At 43.2% G+C, this 24,673-nt stretch overlaps 1 protein-coding gene across 1 annotated transcript in view; it reads right to left on the bottom strand.

Annotated features, from left to right (window-relative positions):
- LOC139328888 (protein kinase C-binding protein NELL1-like) overlaps positions 1-24,673 on the bottom strand; it is a 233,835-nt gene that overhangs the window by 126,465 nt on the left and 82,697 nt on the right. The window contains exons 8-12 of the mRNA XM_070958961.1: positions 20,659-20,793; positions 19,051-19,153; positions 17,031-17,104; positions 11,923-12,022; positions 8,068-8,196 (exon numbers count right to left, since the gene is read on the bottom strand). Coding sequence (XP_070815062.1) covers positions 8,068-8,196; positions 11,923-12,022; positions 17,031-17,104; positions 19,051-19,153; positions 20,659-20,793 — 541 coding nt within the window. The remainder of the gene's footprint in view (positions 1-8,067; positions 8,197-11,922; positions 12,023-17,030; positions 17,105-19,050; positions 19,154-20,658; positions 20,794-24,673) is intronic.

Raw genomic sequence — 24,673 nt, 5'->3', positions numbered from 1 at the left:
GACATCATCGGGTTTACTTTGTGAACCAGATGGCTTATTTTAAGGATCTGGCAAATCTTGATGTAGGCAAGACAAAATCAATACTTTTTTGTATTTCTTTCAACTGGTAAAGACAGTCTTTTCAGTTTGAGAAACCTGCTTTCCTTTTGCAATATTTTGCTCTTTTATTAAGTGGAGTGGATCCATTCTTTTTTCTTCTGAGCCAAACTCATGACAGCTGTGTTGATTTTAACACTTTCCTGTCTTTTGTAACCACCAAGTGGCAATGGATATGGGATTGATTGCAGCCACTTGAAACCCACACCCACTCTATAGATTTTATGTACAACATTGCATTGACAGCTATTTAGTCAGTTTGCTCTTGAGTGACTTTATCGAGGTTATTTTTCAATTAATGCAAATCAATGCAATAAAGGCACACCGACGACAGTATGAAAGTAATATCATTAGCAAAAGGAAAACCTGTTTTTTTTCTTCTCAAAATGCTGCAACGTAATGCTTTCCATTGTTCAGTCATTTCTTTGTCAAAATATCAGTTTGTTGCGGCTTTGATTTTAAATTGTAATTAGCTTTATGTTTTTTCCTCTGTGAAGTTCATCATAACACATGAAATGGGTTGCATGAACACTGACTGACTGCCTCGGGACACCGTGAATCAGAATCAGAATACGACGACACATCAGCCGAGATGACTGAAGTTTGCTGGAGCCGCTCCAGTTGCAGTGATGCTATTAGCACCAAAGTCACGGCACATTATCAGTGAGTGGTAAAAGCCAGAGAGACAGCAAGAGCAAAGAGGAGAAGAAGAGCTGAAATCTGCTGTGGTGTCAGCAGAGATTGACTGGAGATCAGGGACATCATAAAGTGCCTCCCCAGAGCCTGTTAGCTAACAGGACACATCAGAGAGTCAGTCCCTGAACCCAGGGAGTTCAGCTGCGCCAGAGCAAAATGAAAGCGAGCTGAACAAACAGAAATATCCCTGTTAGGTTTCATGTGTCAGCCACACACTGGGCTCTAATCTTATTACCCATAGCAGAAAAAAACTGTGGTCTGTGGGCTAAATAAAACTGCAGAAGAATGCAGCCCTAGCCGGTGATTGACCGCAATGGGAAGAGAGGGACTCATAAGATGCGTTTGATCAAATGCATGTTAATTAGGCCCAATTAAACTGAACAACTGTAATCCATCCTCAACACACAGCTGGTGAAGTGGTGAAACAAATCCACCTTAATACGTTAAAGAAGTGTGTTTGACTTGCACATAAGAGCTGCCGAAGAGTTACAGGGCGCAACAGGAGCTAATGCTGCCATTAATGTGGGTGGAGTGACCCATGGGGGTTCTTAACAGCAGGAGAATTCTCCACAACGACCTCCTGAGACCATTTCTATGGAAATAAGCTTCAGCTCTCCATATGAGAAAATACTTGACTCCACATCAAGCATCTTACTAACTGCTCTGACTTCTCCCTAATGTGCTCACCCATAAACATTTCCAAGGACGCGCTGCGGCGATGGAGCCTTTAACTTGCAACATGGAGGAGAAGGGAAGTGCACAGAAGAGGTACTGGAGAGGCTGTGATAAAAGAAAAAAAACACCTTCCTGCAGAGCGGGAGATCATTTGGGTATATTGAGCAAAGAACGTCCATATAAAGCTGAGAACACTGGCAATGAAAGAAAGATACCGGTGCACTTTGACTCAACATTAGACCCATGCTGGGATTTCATCCACCATGGAAAAGATATGCGGAGCAGCCTCTGCGGTAACAACCAGCCATTTGGGAGGAGGGCCCCTGTAGCACTCAGCTAGGGAGCGGCAAATTACCTTGTTTGTCCTCAGTTGATGCAACTATTCTCAACATCAGCAGGGTCAGCACTTTCTGTAGTCTGAGCTTTACTGGGAGTGGACTCAACCCAGTACATTTCAACAACGAAGGACTTTTTTTTTTTTTCTAGGATGAACGAGCTGTCAGCAAAACAAAAGCAACGGTGTTAATATCCGTGTCCTCTGGAGCTGAGCGGCGATACACTACATCTGCTGGGACACTAAGAATATCACTGACAGCATAAACAAGAGCTAATGAGGATAATAAACCTATGATAAGCTCATTAGCACGAAAGTGAAGAAGTACAGTACGCTGAATGGAGCCGCCTCGGCTGGCGTGACACACTGAGCTGGAGAGAAGACAATCGCACGCATCATGTCGACTGCTTCTCATGTGTTTTTGGGATTTTTGTAAATATGTGCTTATTCTGAATTTGATGCAGCAACACGTGTCAAACTAGTTGGGACAGGAGCAACTAAAGTGCTCCAAAAACACCTGTTTGGATCATTCCACAGGTAAACAGGTTCATTGGTAACAGGTGAGAGCATCATGATTGGGTATGAAAGGGGCATCCTGGAAAGGCTCAGTCACTTTGTGTTTGTGTGTCTGTGTGGGTGTGTGTGTGCATACACTACTGTTCAATCGCTTGAATCGCCTGTTATATTGATGTTTTTTTGTCTTTTCTTCAATAAAGGCTATATTAACGCAGATAAATACAATCTAATTCAAACACATTGAAAAATGTTTCTCCCAAAATAAGAATAACTATGCAATTAAACCTTCCATTTAGCCCGGCCTGCCGAAACACCCATTGATTTTAAATTTGTTTTTCAAGCCCAGGAAAAAAAGGCAAGTGAGCCTCGATCATTATTGAACCACATTTTGTTGGAGTGAACTAAATTAAAACTGTGATTTGTTCAGCTTAGGTAACACTAAACTAACTTCTATTTCTCTTTTAGCTCTGCTGAAGCGACACACCTGTTGATTAATGCTTGTTACAGGCAGTATGGCGTACATGATACTGAAACAGGAACCAACAATCTGCACAGACTTTGCTTTCTTTTGCCATTAACAGGTGATCTCTCAGAGGCGTCTTTGTCTCTTCTGACAGTTGAACCATTGTACGTCGTTTTGTTCTTCACTCACAAAACAGGATTTTTTTTTTTTGGAAACCTTTCATACAAAATAACAGAGACCATTGAAACATATTGAGCCGTCCTCTTTGCCGTCTGACTGATCTGATTCAAGCTTTAGTGGCAGGCGATTCCAAACTTGCGAGCGCTCATCTACGATGTTTCACGCGGAGTCAATCACAACTGAAAACCTCGTCTATCGAGCTTCACGTGTCCATCCAGTTGCTGAGGCAGAGCCAGCAGCAGCAGGCCAGCAGCGAGCCTTGCTGGAGCCTTTGAGTGTTGACAAGACGAATCGATAGCAAGCACGGCCTTCTCCAGGCTTCTTCCAGGATTAGAAGCATTTCACATGTTAGAGGGAGGAGGAGCAGCTGTCTTTAAACCCGCTGAGCGGACTGACGCCTCCGAGCGGAGTCTTTGGGGTGGAAGTGACGGATTGCATTTACTCTCGTTACTGTAACAAAGTCCGCTATTTGTGTATTTTTGTGTACTTTTTGAGTAGTTTTTTTTAAAGATTGGCAATTATCTTCACATACTTTTTTATCACAAATATTGCACTTCGCTGCATTTCAAGAGGTTTTTTAAAAGTCACATGAAAGAGTCCCAATAAACTGTGATCAGCAGCTGCAGGAGAGAAAAGCTCCATGTCCAGAGGGGGGACGCTCTCGTTCACTACGTGAGTTTAACCATTAAAAATACACCACAATGCATTGTGCTATTTAGTTTATGTGGCTTAATAATGCCACCTGCTGTGATTGTCACTCATTTCACTTATAATTTCTGAGTTCTGCCCTCTTTTCTTGTTAATTCTAGTAAGGCTACACAAAGGAAGGCAGCTGTATAACCGATCAGCTGTCTGTTCATTGGTTGTGTGCACAGGCTGCACAGTGCCATCTATAGAAATGGGATTCATTGTTGGTTTGGACATCAGGGCTCATGCTGCAGATATTGTTCAGTGCATCTATAGAGACTTAATGCAATCCATTTTGGAGCCTAAAGTTGATCTTCAGCTTAACAGCAGTATCATTTATCATTGTATAGTAATGTTTACTCAGAGTGCATTTCAATTGACCAACCTTTTACTTTTATCTAAGTACATTTGTACAGAACTACCTTTATATGCCTAGAATCTCCATAAAGTAACAGTACTTTTACTTGAGTATAATATGTTTGCACTCTTTCCATCCCTGTTCAAATCTAGAAAGACGTCAGTCACATGCATTAATACATCTTTAATGCCGTAAATAAGCTAACAGGCCTTACTGGGCTTACTGTGGGTGCTTTTGTTTGTTTTCTGCATATGCCGACACATTTCTGCTCTTTCGCCAAATGTCTGCAAATATTAACCCATTCACCACATTCTCTTGCTGCGTGTAGAAATCAGGCCTGTGTCATACATGCTGCAGCAGAGAGACACAACGTGCTGCAGCTTCATTGACTTTTAGTGCCAGAGAAACACGTTTGAATCATACCCCATCTTCTCAGCGTCATGAATCAATCCGAGTGAAACACACAGATATCGCGCACGTCCTGTTGGAATCAGCCCATCTTACTCTTGTCAGCGAGCTGTCTCACATCAGTTGTGGATAAATCTTCGGTAAAAAGCGCATATTCAGGAAAGAGGAATCAGTGGTTTAAGCGCAAGCACTTCCTGCTTGCGTGACTTTCTATAGTGTAGATTGGCCACAATTTAAGGTGAAAAACTGGGTTCAGGTGAAGCCTGCAGCTGAACGGCGGGAAATTTAGCTTTAAACAAACTAAGTTAAGACTGACCAAAATGAGTCCAGAGAATAATATATTTATCCAAAGATAAGGTTTTTGTGCTTTTTCTGTTAGGATCCTGCCTTCCTGTCTCTCCTTTTGTGTCTTCTTGCCCTTTTCCCCTGTGTGTGTGTCTGTCTGTTCACCCCTGTTGGCGCGGCTGGGCATCCCCTTACCTGCAGCCAGCTCCGCCTCCAGCACTCACCTGTGAGCACATTTCCTGATTGTGTGGAGTATTTAAGGAGTGAGCAGTCTTGTCTTCCTTGCCGGATTATTCCTCATCCTCCTATGACAGTGTCTGCACGCTTCCACGCGTGCCTTGATATTGATACCCGCCTCGTCGGAGCCCTTTTTGTTCATCCACTCCTTTTAAGTGCGTCCTTAGTTATTTTTTGTCCACTCGTTCGAGTGCGCTTTTGGTTTGCCTTTTATTTAAAAAACTGTGTTTGGTTTTCATAAGTACTGTCTCCGGGTCTGCATCATTGGGTCCCACTATCTAGTGGCAGTCAGCCTAACATTTTCAGGTAAAAAAAAGAAAAAAAATAATCCAGAAAAAATGACACTATTAAAGGACGAATAAAAGTCTTAATGGCGAGGAGACGATCAATGCAACCTTTGACAACATTCTGCACTTATCCAAAGTTTTGACACGCCGGAGGCCAATACGCCAGCCAACGGTCCCATGGAGGATAATTAAGTATTCCGTTTAAAGAGAAGCAGAGAATAATTATGGCCCCACAAGGTGACTGAAAGCAGTGCAGAAGGCTCAAGCTGGCCTGTGTTTAGGTCCTCTGGTCCCCCCTCAAACAGCCCCCTGATTACAAGTAAATAATCTCATTTTCCATCATTCAGCTGCATATTAAAACATTTATGAGGGTATAATGGTCACATTTAACGACAGCTTAGGGACACAATCCCGTTTATAAAATACAAGAAGAGAAATTAATTTGCTCTGTAAAACATCTATTAGGATATCAGTGGCACCCTATCACTGCCAGACTCTGTTTATAACACCAATAAAGCAACAAAATGATGATGATGATGATGATGACCCTAGTCTGCTGTGTAACACGTGTTATTTAAGTCGGAGGTGAGCGTGAAGCCATGTCAGATATCACCACACTGTACAGGAGGATTCCAGCTAATCCATTTACAATAGACGTTTGAGCTGCCTTTAGGGAACAACCCCCAAACATGGATAATGCAGCTGCAGCCAATAGAGCTCAGGCCCCACGATTTACATACCGTAGTTGATCTAACAATCAGCGTTTCCCAGCCCTCACTCGTATGTTGTGGGACTGTCGTGGATTGGAGTGGAGCTCTGGGTAAACCTCTTTACCATGCAGATCAAACAGAGGCAGACAGACTGGAGGGCTTGTGGCTACCAAGCTCTCAGAGTGTTTAGTGGATTCAGTCTGCCGTGGCTCCGACCCAAAGACAACTGCACTGAGCATTGAGTAAATCCTTCAATCCGCCGACTCCCGCTCCCAAGCCTCTTAATCAAATAAGGCCATTAGCTCCACCACAAGTACCCTGGGCCTCCAACATCCACACAGTGGGGCTTTTACACAGACAAGTCCAACAATCAGCAATACTGGAAGCACACTGACACTGTTAGTGATGAGTCAGATTACATCCCTCAAAACTCAGATTATATGGTTTCTAGGAAAACTGAGGAACACACTACAGGAAATAATAGGTAGTCTTGTTTATTAAGATTAAAACAGTGGTGTAAAAAGTAAGAGTATGCAGTTTGGGATGGCGAACTTTCCACTCTACAGGGCTGGGTTCAATTCCCAAATATAGCAAGAGCTTTTCTGCTGCCAACGAAGTTTCAATCTGACCAGAAGTTTGATGCAAGGACAAAAAAGAGCATGAACAAAAGTTTCACAATAATCTCAAAGGAGCCATGCTTGTGCCAGCACACTGAATACAAAGTTTCATTCTCTAAAGGCCAGCCATGAGATCATAAACTGACTGTACCTCGCAGGCAGCACATTGGTTTTAGTTCATTTTTGGATGCTGCAAAAGTCAACTTGAAGAAGAAGAGACTGTCTTCCATTACAGATTTGAGATGCCCCATTACATAGGACTGAAGAGGAAGCCAAACAGCAACAACTTTAATGCAAGAAATTACTAAATTCTTATTATCATTTGCCAGCGTCCATGTTTGCTTCATGTTTTTCTTCTGGGTTTAATTTCCATCAGTGCAGCTCTTGAATATGATTCTCAGCATCTGCCTCTGAAATCTTGATTACATTACATTTATTTGGCACTTTCATCCAAAGCAACTAAAATGAGGGCATTCAGCCTTCATAAGAACAAGAGTTAGAGCTTGATCCTGCACCATAATAACGCTCACAGCTGCACTCTCATTAGACGATATTGAAACTTTGAGGAGTGTCTAAATTTTTATCTTCGAACTGGGATTACATGAAATTAATGGCTGACGGCAAGAAAGAAAATCTATTTAAAAGTCAGTGGTCTCCTTTGGAAAGTGGCCAGCACTAATGTGAAATATCAATAATGGACTGAACATGCAAAAGGTCCTTTAACCAAAAGAGTCCTTTAATGAAACTGTTTAAATCACCTAAATTGAACCTTAACCTTAAACCATAAGCTTGGTCAGATTTTCACATAACGCAAATGAACACATCAGTGTGTCACATCTCTCAATCTCACTTCCTGTTCACAGTGTTTCCTCAGAACAACCATTGATCCACCAAGTCCAAAATTACCGCCCGCCACTCGCCAAATGGGAGTAGAAGAATCTGCGTTGAAAGAATGAAATAAATGAGGTTTGTCGCCTTTGGCTGGTTGCAAATGGTTACGTTTTGTTTTGCATCCACTCTGCACCCTGGTCGTGGCATGAAAGCCATGAAAGCCATCAAAAACTGTGTCGCAATCCTTTGGTTGACGTAACCGTCCACTGTTATGATACGCTACGATCACACGCACTTTATCTCGCTTGCTACCTGGCTCTACTACCACAGAGGAGCAGCGTTTCTGCAGCTCATTTTTATTCTTAATCACATCATATTTTATGCAGTTTAACAGCCGGTTGAAAAATGTCATGGCAGGTAAACTTTTTCAGTCCTCCATCCATTAGAAGATAGAGCAAAATACATTTTGGACTGTATTTACAACCTTTTGTCATTGTGTCATGCACTCAGCTCATTACAAATCTCAGTCTGTGGCCCACAGCCAGCATAAACATGCTCCTAAAAGAGAGCAGTGACTTAAATGATGACATACTGCCACACATACTGCTTTCAACACCCCAAGCTAATAGATATGAGTCAGTCACATGAGTCCCAGCTCAGCCTGAGCTGGATAAATCATGGTCCTACCTTCACAGTAAGTAGAATCCCCATGGATGGAGGCATAGCCACTCTTGCATTCACACTCTGCTTTAGTATTCCGGTTTTTACATTCAGAGTTTTCTCCACAAATGAGTCCCTCTGCGCAGAAGTCATAACCTGAAAGAGAGGGACAAAAGGAAGCCTCGATTTACTTGGGTCTTAAAATTTGCTCAGTCAAGGCAGTGAAAAGTTGTCTGCAGACACACACAAACACAACTGCACACAGAGATAAAAGCAGACAAATGCACAAACGAGCAACCTTGTTCCTGTCGCCCACAACACTGCGGCGATGACGAGAAGCCTCATGTATAAAGTTTATGACTGCAGTAAATTTGGTGCAATAATAAAAGTTTTGGCTTGCATGAAAGCATGTGCACACACAAACAAGTAAAAAAAAAAGCACACCGTGCACACACACAGCACGTGGGCAGATCTCAGGGGATGTCATCCATCCTGCCAATAGAGTCAAAGAGTCAGTCGTGCGCGACTGTAGCACAGGACAACGTGTTCTTCTGGTATTTTGTGTTGACGTGCTGGTTTTAAAGGATGCTTGTAGAAAAAAATGGACTAAGGCTGCTCAGAGGTAGCAAAAGAACCAAACGTGAAAAATGACTACAGCAGAGTGAACGGGAGAGTCTCCACTTAGTCAGCCAACATATTTCAACACAGGATCTTTATCATCATGTTTTACAGAACAAGCGAAAAGACAGTTTTTAAATCCAGCACAAGATGCTGACTCTTTGCTAGTAATCAACTGAGGAGTGGACACATAGATGGCAGGCTCCTAAAGCATGCTGCACCTCCAGCGGAGAAGTTTCAAAATAAAGGCATGCAGCAACTGTTGTATAACTGTCAGGTCACAAACTGGAAGGGTATTTGGAGAGTGTAGAACTCCATCAAGGCCAACAGTCCGATCCTTCATGATGAACAAATCTGCAAGCCCAAACTTCACGGTCGATATTATTGCTTGTTCTCATAAGGCATAAAGTTTGAGCAGTTTATTGCAGGCAATTCTCATTTGGACATGAGTGAGAGTATAATTAGCTGCATGACGTGTGTTTATTTATGTTTCCATATCCACATTTTATGGTTCAGACACAGAATCTGAACACAGCGACCACTGAAAGCTCCAGCTGGTGGGTGACTCTGTAAGTTGGGCGTTGCTTGGTTTTGGTTCATCCATTTTGAAGATGGCGGCCGGGTTCCAAACTTATGTTCCGCTAGACAGAAATATGTTTCTGAAAATATTTTAGGCAAGAAATGGGTAATCCAGTTCTTGATTCATATTGTATGAGCGCTGCCTTGTTTGACAGTTTGATCGGATTTTGGCGAGCCTGGTGCGCTGCGCTGGATGGACTCGTTTCCATAAAATAGAGGTTGAGTTGCGATCATGCAAATTCTGATACGGTGTCTGGTCCGACAGCTCGTACCAATCATGCACCGCCTGGCTGGATCTCCTACTCTCTGTGGAAAATGAATAGAATCCATTGAGTTGACATCCATCCACAGACCAAATCATTAGATCATTAGTTTGACAAGAAAGCATTTCAATTCGTACCGGTTCTCCCATGAAACCACCATCCCTGAGTGCTCCATAACGACTGCTTTCTGTTTGGCATGTGTCGGCTATCCCAGAGGATTAATGATACCCGTGAATTTGGATTGCGACATGGAGTCACTGTATATCTACAATTGGTTATTTTGTCAATGCTGAACTGAATTACCAACAGCTGCATTAACGAGAAAAAATAATTGTGTATCCCAGTGTGATTCAGATCCGCTCCAACACTTGGGGGGATCCTCCTCCACTCATCCTACACCCTCCCACCAAGTTTCATGAAAATCAGGCGAGAAGTTTTTCTGAAATCCTGCTGACAGACAAACAGACCAGCAAACCAGGCTGAAAACATAACCTCCTTGCTCGAGGTAATAAAAGGCTAAATGGGCTACTTCTGGCTGAGCTCTATTAGGATGTAACAGTATGACAGGGAGGTTGAGTATTTAGCTCTGCTGTGGAGAAACTACAGTATGAGTGTGTGGAGCCTATTGAGCAGATGGATCAACAAAGTAGATGGTGTTGCAGCAGCGGTTTGAGAGGTTTCTGTGGAGTGTTGTTTTGACGCTATCTTTCAGTGACTCTGGGCACCGTTTCAATCAATTTTAACTTGTGAAAACTAAGCTGAACGCAGCTGCTCTCCTCCAAAATAAAGTTTCAAAAGAATGCATTTCGAAGGCATGTTTCAAGGTCGCAGTGGGTAAGAGTTTTCTTCAGTGGAAGCAAGCAGCGTAGGAGTCAGGATCCCACACTGGCTTCCCACCTGTGAACATGATCAATTGTGTCTATTGGCAGCCGTGGTCGTGCTGCTGGGATTCAAACCCAGGTTGTTAGCGATGGTGGACGTGGACCCCGGCACTGCCTGTGTACCACGCCACCAACCTTTTGTTAAACTTGAACCAAAGATCCTGCACATGTCCAGCAATGTGACATGACAGACAGACAAATGAACCGAGAATCAGACAGTTCAAGACGCAGGCCGACAGAAAGATGATAGTCTCCTGCTCGGTAAGTATGAGCTGATGTAGCCCATCATGTCCTGTAATGAAAGACAGACTGGCTGCACATAAAAGCCCTGAGAGGCAGGGAGCCTGGGGAGCCATTACTGAGGAAAGAGCTGTGTCGGCATTATTCTTCCTCTCACCCCTCCACCATTTCCAGCAGCACCCACAGAACAGCGTGCACATGCAAAAGGACTGACAACACAAGGAAGAGCAAACGTGCGAGAGGGTGTCCATGAGTGCGCTTGTGTTCTGCTCCGACCTCTCGCAGAAAAAAAAATACAGAGCAGCTGTGTTTGACATGTGCTGGGTTTTTGATTTGCGATACACACACACATCGCTCGTTGTACAATTCTTTCTTTCTATTCCAGTAAAACAGAGGAGTATGAACGCCCTGTGACAATTGTGTAATTACCAATTTAGCAGAGGCAGTGTGGCTCTGAGGACTCGAGTAAATTTCAGAGTGGTGGAAAAACACCGTGTCACACAGCGTAGAAGAAGTCTGGAGACGGTTTGGAAATAATGATGGGCTCTGAGCTCTGGCGACGGTTGGCGTGCGTGAGAGAGACAGACAGGAAGAAGGTTACAGGAAGAGCCGCTGTGACTCTAATCTGTAATTGTTGGCTCTTACTGTATGAAGACTGCTCTCGCCTGCACGTCTTCTCTCTGCATTCTATACCTTTCTTCTCCTCCTCTCCTCATCCTTCTCCTTGCTTTTACTATTCCCAACATATAGTCTTATTCTCTCTTAGCCTTTCCGTTCTCATCTTCCTTCTCTCCTTTCCTTTTCTCTGTCTTTTCCTTGCCTTCTCATTTACCTTCTTTTCATCTTCCTCTCCTCCGAATACAGTGAGCCAAAGGCGTGTTGCTTATCTTGCCTGAACGAGAACACAATTTCCTTCGCTCAGAACCTGTCCTGGGCTTCTTTCATTACGGCTCTATAGCTGACAGCCTCCTACAGTTTGTTTATTCAATGTATTTACTGAATTACCAGTGGCTATTTACCCTGTAGTACCTCCCTGCCAAAGCAGCGGGGTACAGGCAAATTGGCATAGCAGGTGCTCTATAGCAGACAGACCAATCTGCTCTGATATGTATCCAAGCCAAGAAGCATTCATACCGGGAGGAAAGAGAGAGAAATGGAGTTATTGCAGAGATGCAGCCTGAATCAGCGTCCGACAGACTGGCTGTGTTTACTTCTCGCAGTGGCAGGGGATTGGTGCGTGCAGGTCCAAAGAGAGAGTGATTCATGCAACTGAGAAGAGTGCAGTAAGAAGGAAGACGTACCTCTGCAAACATTGCAGCATCTGCCATCCGGTAATATCTGATCAGCGACGGTGCAGTTGAGCTCCGGACAGGTTTCTGTGACTTTCACCATCAGGCCGTTCTGGAAGGACAGGACAGAGACAAAACATGTTAATTCTGGTCATTTTTCCTGATCATTTAATGGCACTGTCACGTTGGACACATGCATGTTCATACAGTTGTGTGTATTTTTCATCCTTTGAGCTTGTAAATCTTTGTGATTTTTAGCAAATCTAAAAAGAAGGCTTAAAACACATTCATGGGCACTGAGTTACCTTTCGGTTTCCTCAAAAACCTCACAGCCAACCCAGGTTGGATCCAATGTGTCTGAAATCTGTATTTCTTAAGTAGAAAATCAGCTTTTCTTTCTACAGATGTGTTGATTTTGATATAATCTACACCAGTAATGGTACGGCATGTCCTACAAGAGAGGCTGAAAAAGGGTTATCCATGCAGTTTTTAATTAGTGAGCATGTGATCGTCGAAAACTATTTGAGCACACCAGTGAGTGACTCTGAATAAGGCTACAGGTATGCTTGCATTCGCTAAGCACTGATGCTAATCAATCAGCAGCTTCCAAACATTATATTGTTGAATCAGGACTTCAAGTTGCTCGTGAAACATAAAATCAAACCCTCATGTTTTACTATCCTGCAAATAAATCCAAAAGCAATCTGTTTTTTTTTTTTATTTTCTAGGTTTAATAAATGTTTTCAAAGTTCGCTGACCTCAAACAAAAGCCTGCATGTAGAGCTGCATTCTGCCAGGCTGAACCTCATAATTTGAAGATCAGAAAAGGTGAGAATGACACGACCACCTTTGAAATGTGTTAAATCACACCGACGGTTAAAAAGGACATTTTCAGGTGTTAAAAAAAAAGGGGGGGTATTTTAAGATACCCCTGACTGAATGAGGCTGCCATGACAACAGAGGATGGGGAGGATGTAAAGGCTGCTCACATTCAAAAGGAGGGCATGATTACAGATAGCAGGTAAGGTGCAGATACATGCCACCAGAGCAGGGAAACAAGGGTGGATAGAACATGGTGTCATCTTCCTCCAGGCCTTCAAAACAAATAGCAGACACACAGCAGCAGCAGCAGCCTGGCTAGTGTGTCAGAGCTCTGGTGGTCCCTGCTCTCAAGGTTCAGAGTATCGCCTCAAACTCACTCAGATTTCTCCTTCACAACCTGCTATAATGCTGTGCTTTTCCAGGAAGCACATTAACACTTTCCTCACCTTTCAAAATTCAGTGGCTTTGCACTGAGCCTTTTATCAGCCAGTAAGTGTCTTTCTCGTTAACTAATGACAGCAAGTATCTTCATCAGACATGAAGCGGTCTTTCAGTTAATCAGTAGGTTGCACTATAGTAGGAAGCACTATAACACACTCAAGATGCTAATGTTTTGAGTCGTTTACGACTGCTCAGATCGATCAAACCGAGAAACCACCAGGAGCTTTTATCGAGTACGGAAAGTTAAAATCTATGGTGATAGTAATAGTTACAAGCAACACGACAAACACTTGTTAAATCGACTTTAACATTTTCACATAAAACAGGTGAACGTAAATAACGTACCCTGTCTTACTTTGCAATGATCCACGTCATTAGTGGCGTTTCAGCGGACCTTTACGAGTGGTCAACCTTAATGCAAACATCAACATTCAGCACTGCGGTGCTGGCTTTGTTGCTCCGTTAATCCACAGGACAATAAAAGCTACGGACCCTAGCAAAAACCAAACCACAGTCATACCGCAGCACCTTCGTACCAAGGTCGTGGACCCAACCGCTAACAAAAAAGTTGTATGCCTCCACACTTTTGCCTGCTTTCATTTGTTTTCTAGAGTAGAACGACGTCTGAATGAGCAGGTAGTTGTTAAATCTGCTGACTCAATAGCAGCAAAACTTTGAGTTCAGTTGAAAAACGGCTTCTTCTCATAATGTAAGGGTCACATCCAACATATGTTCTGATTTTCTGTTCATACCTTTCTCTCATAATTTCATCTAAACTAGCACAGTAAGACTTTGCGCATCTTGTCCATTGTGGTTTAACTACCTGCACTCCGTCTGAATTTAATGTCACATGACTGCAAACAACCTATTAAAGCAGAACTAATTAGATTTTTTTTATGAACAGTGGCTCAAATGTCTAATGTGAAAGGTGTTGTGATACAGAGTGCACATTTGTGTTAGCTAACATTTGTGTTAGCTAACACAAATGAGCACAGTCCACCCTCAGTGGTGCTGTTTTCTAGCAACAGAAGGCAGCTGTTTTGGATGAAAAAGCTTGGATAAATCATCCATATGCTACCTGTCCAGCACCAAACAGCAACCAGCTACAGTTAAAGTGACGAGCAACCTGGTTGAAAAGAGCCAGACAGATGTTTTCATCAGTAGACGCTAAAAGAAGAGCAAATATTGGACGAATGCTGCTCTGTGTCAGCTCTGTGTGTATTTATACAAATGTCTGCTAACATATTAGCCATGACAACCTTACAGGGGGCAATATGTTGAGTTGCTACAGCTTTTAATCTGGCCATTAAAATTTCAGAAAATACATAAAAATGCCACCACAGCTCAAGGTGATGTATTCAAATTACCTGTTTAGTTTGAAAAATAAAACCTAAAAATAAACTGCAAATCCTCCTATTTGAAGAGCACACTTTAGGTATTTTTGCCTAATAAATTTGCTTAATGTTTTCTTTAAAGAGGCGACAGATAACAGTGTAGTAAATACAGACCGAGCAGCGCATTTCCTCATCGTCTCACATTCACTGCAGCTTTTCAGTCAGCTGTTGTCTGAGAGGCAACGACAGCAGAGGTCAAGAGGAAATAAGCTGGCTGGAAAGAGGCAGATCTGGAGGAGTCACCAACTTAAAAAAACAAAAACAAAAACAATTCCCAGTGACTGTAACTTCGCTTTACCCACAAGCGTTTCACAAAACACCGGCTATCTCCATGTTGCAGCGGTGAAAAATGCTATCAGCTCAGTGAGAGGCTATTGCTATGCTATGCTGGACAAAAGGGATGGTTTCACTCTGAGAGGAAAGAGCCCCGTCCCCAATCCCCTAGCAAGCTTCAGTATTCCCAGCAGCATGAATGCAGGCTGCAGAATGAGGCATTCAGGTGACTCAAGGAGCCTCAAAAGCCTGTCTGATCATTAAGCAAAACACAGTTTTAATTTCAGTCTGGTTCTTACTGTCATTACATTCCTATCAGTTCTGTCTATTTCACAGATTATCAAACCATTTATTTAAAAGTGACATAAAAGGTTAAAAAACATTAGAATTCCTGCAAAACTTAAGCTATAATATTTTATCTTTTACAGCACACAGCCTGGGTCAAACATTTAATATCCACTCATGTCTTCACTTGTCTGACCGCACGTCTCAGTACATACGTACATGCAATGACAGTGTTCAGTGCCAGTGCAGGAAGTTGCATGAAAGGAAACACAGTAGATGATAAAGTAGTGGCCGGTTGTGGAGTACAGCTGACTTCCACTCAGGAGGCTGAAATTTAGATGTTTTGAAGCTGTCAAGCAGAGGAGCTGCATGCTGATCTTTGTACAAAATGCCAGAAAAATGGAGCCAATGCAGAAATGCCACAAAACGCAGTTCCTCAAATGGCCACTTGAAGCTGGCACCAACACTGAGCCAATCCCCACAGACCCCCGTATTAAAATGACCAACTTTACAGCATGTTTGAAGCCCGAAACATGCTGTACCTAACAAACAGTTTTGGTTTGTTTGTTGTGTGAGGGTGAATTTATATGGTTTAAATTACATTACAGCTTAAAGTTATGCATAATCATGGGCATGGCTGCTCTGAGTGACAGCTAGCTGCTAGGTTTCAACAGCCAGGCTTCATTCGGCTTGCCTCAGCTTCACCCATGCTCCACCTCTTTGCTTATTTCTGGATTAGCCGGTGGTGGTGGTGGAGATGGTGATGGCCAGAGCCACCATCACCAGCTTTAGTATGTCTGTTCTCCACACTAAAGACTACCTCCTATAGGAAGGAGACTCAATTTGACGCATGAATTTATTGAGGCAATTACTCTGAATTGCTGAGTGTGACTTATCCATATAGACGGCACAGCCTGAACCACCAATATAGACCTTTAAATTAACAGTGATGGTTTTAGTGGTGGACCAGAATAATCGGTTTAGTTTCACACCTCATCCATAAAAGGTCTAATGTGGCCCCCTGTCTCTCTCTCATTTCTCTTACTTGCCTCCCCATATGTTAATGCATATATGCATTTTCTCTCCCGCTGTGATGGTGAAAGGACAGAGAGACGGCCCAGAGAGGACGAATCAGCGCTCAACAGAGGCATTCCTCTAAATTTAACATGCACAATCTGCAGAAAAATACACACAGTCAGGTTCACATTCTTAGACACACATGCTGAGACCGACAGCTGAGATTTACAGAGCTTCATGGACCAAAACGCTGACACTGGCGACCCCTGAAAGCCTCAAAATAAAACATTGTCTGGCCCCTTCAAAAAGCAATTTGTCTACAAATTGGTCATTTAGTAGCACTCACATCTGGGAGTAAAGGAAAGCTCTAATTGCTTGCAACAAAATCTACAAACAATATAATGATGTTTCAAGGTGTCTGGGGGCCAATAATGAGTCCAGGAATTCACTGTGTGGCTCTTTGTAAGCAATTACATGCATAAAACGCTAATTTCCTCCTTAAAATAATGTCTTTAAAGATAAATGGCTTCTCAGTGAAGAAAGCTCACCTCTGTTCTATGCTGAACTGGAATAATGGCTTTAATTATAATCCATGCAGTGATGAAGCTCCAATTCAAATCAGGCCTTTGTGTTGCTGCGTTCATACGTTATTCTAATTACCTGGCTATCTTGCCATTAGAGAGAAGAAAAAGGCAGATAGAACAGATTGGAGGAGGGAGGGAAAACTAATAAGGCCTACTGGCTAATTGAATAACACACCGAGCAGCCGACCACACGCAATCATTACACATTTATGCTGAAGGAGAAGTGCTGCATGGTGATCTCATTGAAGTTGAGTAGAGGCTAAATGCTCAAGAAATAATTGGACAAAGTAAGAGCAAGTATTACCTTGCACTCCCTGCAGCTCCGGGATAAAAAGCGCTGGCCTTCAGAAAAGGTCTTGCCCAGGTAGGTACATTTCGCTGTGGACAGATAATAGAACAATAACACTGTAGTAAGTATCGTAACTATGAATTACCATAAATAGAATAATTCCTGAGCTATTATCAGTTCCTGTGGTAGTTTCAACGGTGACGAAAAATGCTTTTGCCAATGGAAAAAAAATAAAAGTTTTGAGCCTGAAGTTCTGCATACTTAATTCTGTTAGAAAGAGAGTTGTTCTTGGCTGGTGTGCATAAGCGGAGAGGAAGTGTAACAGCGCATTAAGAATACAACAGAGGAGACCCTTCTGCATATTCCTCTGGCGATAGCAGAAATAGAAAATGAAGCATATGATATGAAGTCCTGCTTTTCTCCTCTCCAGGGTGCAGGACTGTGGAGCGCTCAGGCGCAGTGCTGGAGCGCTGCTCCCTCGTTCGTCTGTGCCAGACCTCTGATGTTCACAGGGGAGGAAGAGGAGGAAGACGGAGCGAGCGGAGGGATAGAGGGAGGCAGAGGAGGGCTGGAATTATTCAAAGATGAACTATACTTCAGGGATTTAGTGTTTTTGCAGTATAGCAAGATAGACACAGTTGTCCATGGGTCTGTGAGCAGTTACCAGACCCCTGTGTGCTTTATACTAGAAATAGTGCTTCCATGAAAATCCAGCGACTGTGATCTTTGCTCTCGCACTGTTTGCTCTGGTTTCATTGTGCCAGCAGAACATCAGCCAACAACAGCCCTCTTGTTTGTAACTACAGTGCTTCTGGTTGCAGTGGTGGGCCGACCTCAAAAGCATGAAACACTGCAAAGTAAACAAGCTGAGCGTGTATTCAGGAGTGTCAAAAAACAGCAGCATTGGTGAATATGTAAAACAACTGCTGTGTCTGTTTATCTGACAGGGAAACTTTTGTGGTTGTGTGAATAATATAAGAATAATGTCTCACTGGCAAAGAACGGGAAGCGGCCGCTATACTGCTGCAAAAAGTCTTAAGGTGTCGTAAGACCAGAAATGTCGGCTTGATGGGGCAGGAAGCAGGAGGGACGGGAAATAGTGTCCAAAGGGTCACGAACATAAGCTAGCATGCTAACAAGAGCTGCTGAATTTATCAGCTGAAATGAAAAATGAAGTGGCAGCTAGCTTTGGTAAGCTAATGCTGATGCTTCATGATTTGTCTCTAGTGGATGTTTTCGTGATTCCACTCTCATTAATCAAAACTGGAAATAGCACAAGGTTACTAACAGTAGGTTGTAAGCTAGTTAGCCTGGAATGCTAATGTTTGCAGCTTACATTAAAGCGGACACACACCTTGTATCAGCGCTGCTGGAAGCTGTGCAAATTCCATCCTGCTTTGTTGTTTCTATAACTTCACCATCCAATTAAAATGGATATTGTATCAGCAAACAGTTCTTTTTTAATGGGAGGTCAAGCCTCTTAAACTGTCTAGACATTGTAGAGCCTTGGTATTTTGGAGGCGAGCTCACTCTGATTAAATTCATGCATGAGGGAAACATGAGGGATCAATTAAACGGGAGACAAATGCATCCTCTCCAAAAACAACAGCATGGTTCATCTATTAAAGTGACATCCTGTTTGTGCATTCGCACAGTGGTGCGATGTTGTCATACTGCCAAAAAAGCAGCAAAAGAAAAGAACTTTATTTAACTTTTCTTGATTAACATGTTCTGAGAAGACCATATCATATTGTATTTTAAAGAAGAACTGATATTCAAGAAAGCTGCTGTGCAGAGATAATAGAGCTCGGAGCTATAGGCAGGACTGGCAAAGTCGTGACATTATGGCCATGGTGTCGACTCAGCAAAATGAACACAATGTAAATGTTCGACTCATTTCTATCATCATCAGCTACTAATACTGTTTGGCGGAAAAACAAACGAGTGGCCGTGTGAACAGTTAATCTGACTTGAGCCTACCTGTGTGGTGTGAAAGAGGGGAGTTTCGCTCATCTGGCTGGCTGCTGATACTTACGTCTGCATTTCTTGCAGCAAGTCCCGTCCACGTGCACAGGCAGCGAGTCCTCTGAGCAGTTTGCCGGAGGACAGAAAATCCTGCGACACTCCACCACACCATTCTGTAAGGAATTTCTCATTATTATTATTCATTTATTGCTAAAAACATGCAACCATCAGAGGGAAAAATTCAACACTCAGTGCAAACATACAGCTTTTTCCTGTGGCACTATCAGAAGATCCACACTGAACACGTCCGTGTACTGTGTTCCCCTTTATGTCTCAATTTACCTTTATATCTTTATCTGGCCCCCCCTTACCCCTTTACCCAAACAGGAAACATATATGACACACGCAGTGTAATGTATGCTTTCATCTGAAGCATCTTAAAGTACAGGCCAACGCTCCATGCAAACCCACCTGCAGAAATGCAATCTGAAACTGAAAGCTATCACATTTACGCATAAAAAAAGAATTATAATGTCATACAATCAGATAACAGATTCATCATCGAGAGCTGGATGGCGGATACTGAAACCGAGCAGCCTGCTGATAGCAGGTATTTATTCAGGCCCTGAAGGACTGCCTTCAATTTCTGAGGCTGATATCTCTCTCTGCGAGCGCCTCTTCATTTCATGAGTCATCGGAAATAGTTCCCCCAGGACGCCGCGGTTATCAGTTAATGGCATGTCCACGGGAGGAAATCAGACCAACTAAACTCCACCCTGTGCTTGATGTGCAATGATGCAGCAAGTATAATTCCCCAGGGCTCGGGATGGCCTGATTCAACAAATTTCAAAGTCTGTATGAGTGCAGGCAGGGAGGCTTATTAGGGGGCACTTATTAGGGGGCGGGCAGGAGGCAGGGAGAGACGACGCAGGGGCAGGCAAAAAGGGAGGTCTGATGGGAAGGCGAGTTAAAGAAGCTGTTGAGTGGGGAGGAAATAAGGGTTGTGGTGACTTTCCATTAAAGGGAGAATCTACCCACAGACATCCTGCGACGCTGTAATGCATCATCAAACTGTGGTGCTGGAAGTGGATGCAGTGTGGGTTATTTCGTTGTAAATCATCTGCCTTTTAGGCGTACCCGACATCCTGCGACTGCCAGCATTTTTCCTTTGATGTCATGTGATCACTCTTGGTCTAATATTATTATTATCAGCGCTGTATTAGTCTATACAAATCAATTTTTTAGACTCTTTATTAGAAAAAAATGGTGTCTTGGGTTTAAACTGTAGCTTCAGTGCAGAGCTGAGACAAGCTGGTGCTGAATGTGATGCTGTTGGGGCTGCCAACAGGAAGTTGTCACCATCAAGGCAGAAATGCCACAAAATGATGATTTCAACAATCTTAAAGCCACAAGGATAGATTAAAAAGGGACGAAGGGGTTATGGAAACTTAAGTTGCTCCCTCTCACAATACTGACACACATTTCTACAGAATTTCACAGAAGTTGGACTAATCTTCCTGCAGTGGTAGATTTTTTTTCCCCCACTTGTTTGAAGAAAGCAATACTTTCAAGATTCAAAAATAGATTAAAGTGTTGGATTTGATAGAGAGTTTTTGCAGTGTGGCAGCCAAAAGCCGGGTCCTGGTTTCTCGATTGCGAGTGTGAGGGTGACGCTCACCTTACATGCACAGTTCCTACAGTTCTCGGGCTCCACCCACAGCTCCTTATCCCGGTAGACCAGGCCGTTGGCGCTGCAAGTCCTCTCGCAGTGACAGCCCTCCAGCTGGGTCAGCCTGGACTCGGCGTAGTTCAACTGAGGATGAGCACAGAATCGCCAGAGTCACAAAACTAAATCAAAAGTCTGAGTGTGCATGCGGGGTAACCCCTCGCCCCGCCCTCTTGCCCTCTGGCGTGCCCCGGTCGGTTTCACAGAGAGCTGCTCCACTGGGAGCCACTCATTAGAAGGGCACACAGAATAATAAGCGATCATCATTCAGCTCATGCTCCGGACCCCAGGCTACAATCTACCGAGACATGACAGACAGGACTGACAGCCCCGATCCTGCCTCACCCCTCTTTTATTCCTACACCCTTCTTCTTCAGCTTATTTCATGCTCAACACTCTCCACGATTGTCTCGCGACAGAAGTGATGCATCTTTGACGGACTGGCAGTGTCGCACGGAGGGGCACAGAGGGTGGGATGCACCAATCGGGAGTAACTCTGAATCAGCATTTAGCAACCCGGTCGCTTTGAAGTTCTGTTTATACTGCTCGTTTCTTAAGCCGTGTGTTTCGTAAGAAATGTTCTTACTGCCTGTCTGACCGTGTGATCACAGACGTGTTTCCGGTGGAGGAGGTGCAACGTTTTTGAGGGGCGCAGAAGTCATGGCGAGGAGGTCAGGGTGGATGGAGGGCGTATAAGCGCAGCACTTTTACACATCCTGAGTCGTGTGTGGTTTAAGCAACAACAGTAGTTTAAGGTTAAGAGGTTTAGCTGAATGCTGTTCTTGTTCTTCAAGTCAATTTTTCTTCAAGACTTTATCAAACCAAGACTACAAATATGTAACACATGGACATTTTGTGACATTGCAGATCCGTTCCATCGAGATTATTCTTCATTTTGTTGATAAAAAACATGATTCAGGTGGTGTTACATTTCTCTCCAAATGTTTTTTTTTCTGTTAAAAACTCAATTTAGCTCCTAGAAAAACCTTTACATCTGTTTAACTTGACTGATGTGACAGTTGAGCTGTATTTTCCATTTTTTAGTCAGTTCCCACTCAGTCCTGGGAGAAAATTAAAGAAAGGACACAACCCAGTCAAGTTTATGATGTTTTTGAGGCAAAGAGTCATGAAACTCAGCGGATTGCTAACATTAAATCAAATCTACCTGCAGGTGGACATACTGGTGAAGATTTTGGGGCTTGTACTGTATTTTATGAAAACTAAATTAAAATTAAATTTTGGTTTAAATCATTAAATTGATTCAGGTGCAGCACAAGTGGAATTCACCTAAAATGCGGTTTAATAAGCCAAACTATGGTCACCAAATCTGAGTTCAAATTTATTCTCGGCTGATGTTTTGCTGAATTATAAGACACTGTAGTATCAGCAGCTGCGAGGCGTCCAATCAGCTGCATGAAGGGTTCAGATTGATATTTAAGAGAGAACGAGAGAAGTTGTCAATAATCTGTCATCTTGTCGATCCGACTGCAATAGACATGTCTTTAATGTTGTGAGCGACAGCTGTCACGCTGTGGGATTTGATAGTCCATGAAATCACTCAAGAGCCACATCCAGTATCACGTTCATCAATAATAAAAGGCATTTCTTCTTTCTTTTTCTTCAACATCCATCAAGGTTGAGTTTGTATTTATTTATAATCTCCACATGGTGTAGTTTTCTGTGAAAAATATAGCCTTGAGAAGGAGCTGGCTGCTTCCACTGTATATGTGTTATAAATTCATCTACAGTGTAAAACACAAGTGCTGTCTGACCCACATATAAACAATGAGAGTCCTGCTGGAAAGGTGGGGAGGTAGGGGAATTCAAAAATGTGCAATTGATCTGAGCAACGCAGGTCAACTCGGAAACTGTAGGTCCACTTAAGACACTCAAGGCTGCTCTGCCGCTCCGCCTCCGCCCCCTCGCTCCTGCGAGACCTGCCCAGGCCGCGGTGTCAGAGAGAGGCCTCGCCGCCAAATGATAGAGGCTTCTCAGTAAAAAAGAAAAATGCCGGATGTCACTGAGGCTTTTTGCTTCATTTAGGAGGAGGAGTCCCGGCTGGCTGCAGGAGAGCTGTGCGAGCGGTGAGCGATAAAGATGTGTCCTGTCAAAGCCCTAAACAAAATGTTTGAAATGCAGTTTCAAAGGCTAGGAGGCTGCCTTGAGGCACCACAGAGGAATACCTTTCCCGTACAACGTGAGCATCAAATGGCACAGTGGTACTGCACAAAGGAGTCAGAAGCTAATAGGCATGTATCTCCTATGGTTGATACATGACGCTGAGAGACACGAGTGAAATAACAAACAGCCGAAGACCAAATGAAAGAGAGCGAGGGAAAGGTGCATTTATCACCTTTAATCCACCTTGTGTTTGCCTGCATGTCTGAGGGACTTTCAAACACTTATGAGTGAATTTCCAAAATTTTCAGGACCAATCAGTCTCAGGCCGACGAGTAATGAATTCGATTTTGTTTGTAATTCAGATCGGGGACGTCTGCTATCATGTAGTTATCATACTTTAGCCATAACAAAGAAACAAACACACGGCTCAAAGCTCTAAAACCTGATGGTAAGTTTGAAGACTCAATTGATCAACGCATCTTAAAACGTAAGCAATGGTAATGACGTGTTTGGATCTACAGCACGTCGGGGAATCCTCCTCTCCCAGCCCTCCAAAGACAAGCACAGACATTAGTAAGCACAGAAATTAGCCCCTGGATTAGCTGAGTGCACAGGGAGCTGCTTTGCGGGTAACTTGCCAGAATCAAACCTAACCCTCTCCTGCAGTAATAACAAACATTTATACAGCTGACACATGGACCTCGAATCCTCTCTTATTACTAAGAACACTGGGTAAACTCAAAGCTGCTTTCATGGCTCACACACAAGAGAATCCACTGCAGCAGCGATGGAGGAGAATATTAAACAAGTTATGCATCATTTATTCGGATAGCTATGCAAAGTGTGCACCAATGGCTCACTTAAAGCCCACACTGCTGTGAAGACCATGCAATGAAATGCCAAATGTTCATTAACTGGGAAAAATAGCCTCTGCGACAATTCATTTTTGAGATGGAGCCCGAGAGAGTTGTTTTCACAAGGCCCAGAATATCCAGCAGTTTATTTAAAAACTTAAAAATAGCAGAATTCGGACAGTGACAAGACTTAATGGGTCAGTTCACCCACAATAACCACTTGTAGCAGCATGCAGCCGTGCAGACGGTTTGGGTTTCATCTTCAGCGTTTTGAGCTACAATATCTGTCTCTGAGCTTTCTGCCAACCGTTTATGTGTTTGGACTATTTTTTCTAGTAAGAAGTACAAAAAAAGAACTGTTGACAGAGAGGTCTGCGGATTATTCCAAAAGACGGGGACACCGATTCTAGAAGGAGATGTCGCTGTTGATTTTGAACAAAGTGTGAGCATCAAAACAAAATCCCTTATTTGTCACTTCTATTACAGGCAGAAAATCTGAGCCACAGCTTCACAAATAAAACCCTCTACATGGCTACATACCCCTAAAGGTAGGCGAGACAATTTTTTTTTTTTTTTTGTACTTGGGGTGAACTGAGCCTTCAGGAGGAAAAACTAACATTGGATCGGTGCCTGTATTGATACTCTACGCTTAAGAATCAGGAAAAAAGTGGCACAGTACCTCCTGTTTTGGCATGAGCGCACCCTTGTGCTTCTCCTCACAAACATACAGATATAATACTTGCAAATGCTGCCGTGCTAATCCACACGCACACACCGGAGCTTATTGTCGTCTCACCTTGCCTTGACACTCCACACCGCACACTCAGGAGCGAGCAATTATTCACTTCACGCTGAATTCCGCAATTCTCTACTGAGGCCATTTAGCGCCGGTGTTGACTGCATCCTCCCTGCTGCAGCTCGTATGAGCAATGAGCTCTGGTGGCAATAGGTCGAGGTGTGTTCATGTGAAAGAGGAGGCATTGACACAGCAG

This window comes from Chaetodon trifascialis, chromosome 1 (assembly GCF_039877785.1).
Source record: "Chaetodon trifascialis isolate fChaTrf1 chromosome 1, fChaTrf1.hap1, whole genome shotgun sequence".
In the NCBI taxonomy this organism is placed as follows: Eukaryota; Metazoa; Chordata; class Actinopteri; order Chaetodontiformes; family Chaetodontidae; genus Chaetodon; species Chaetodon trifascialis.
This window is presented reverse-complemented; position numbering and strand designations above follow the sequence as displayed.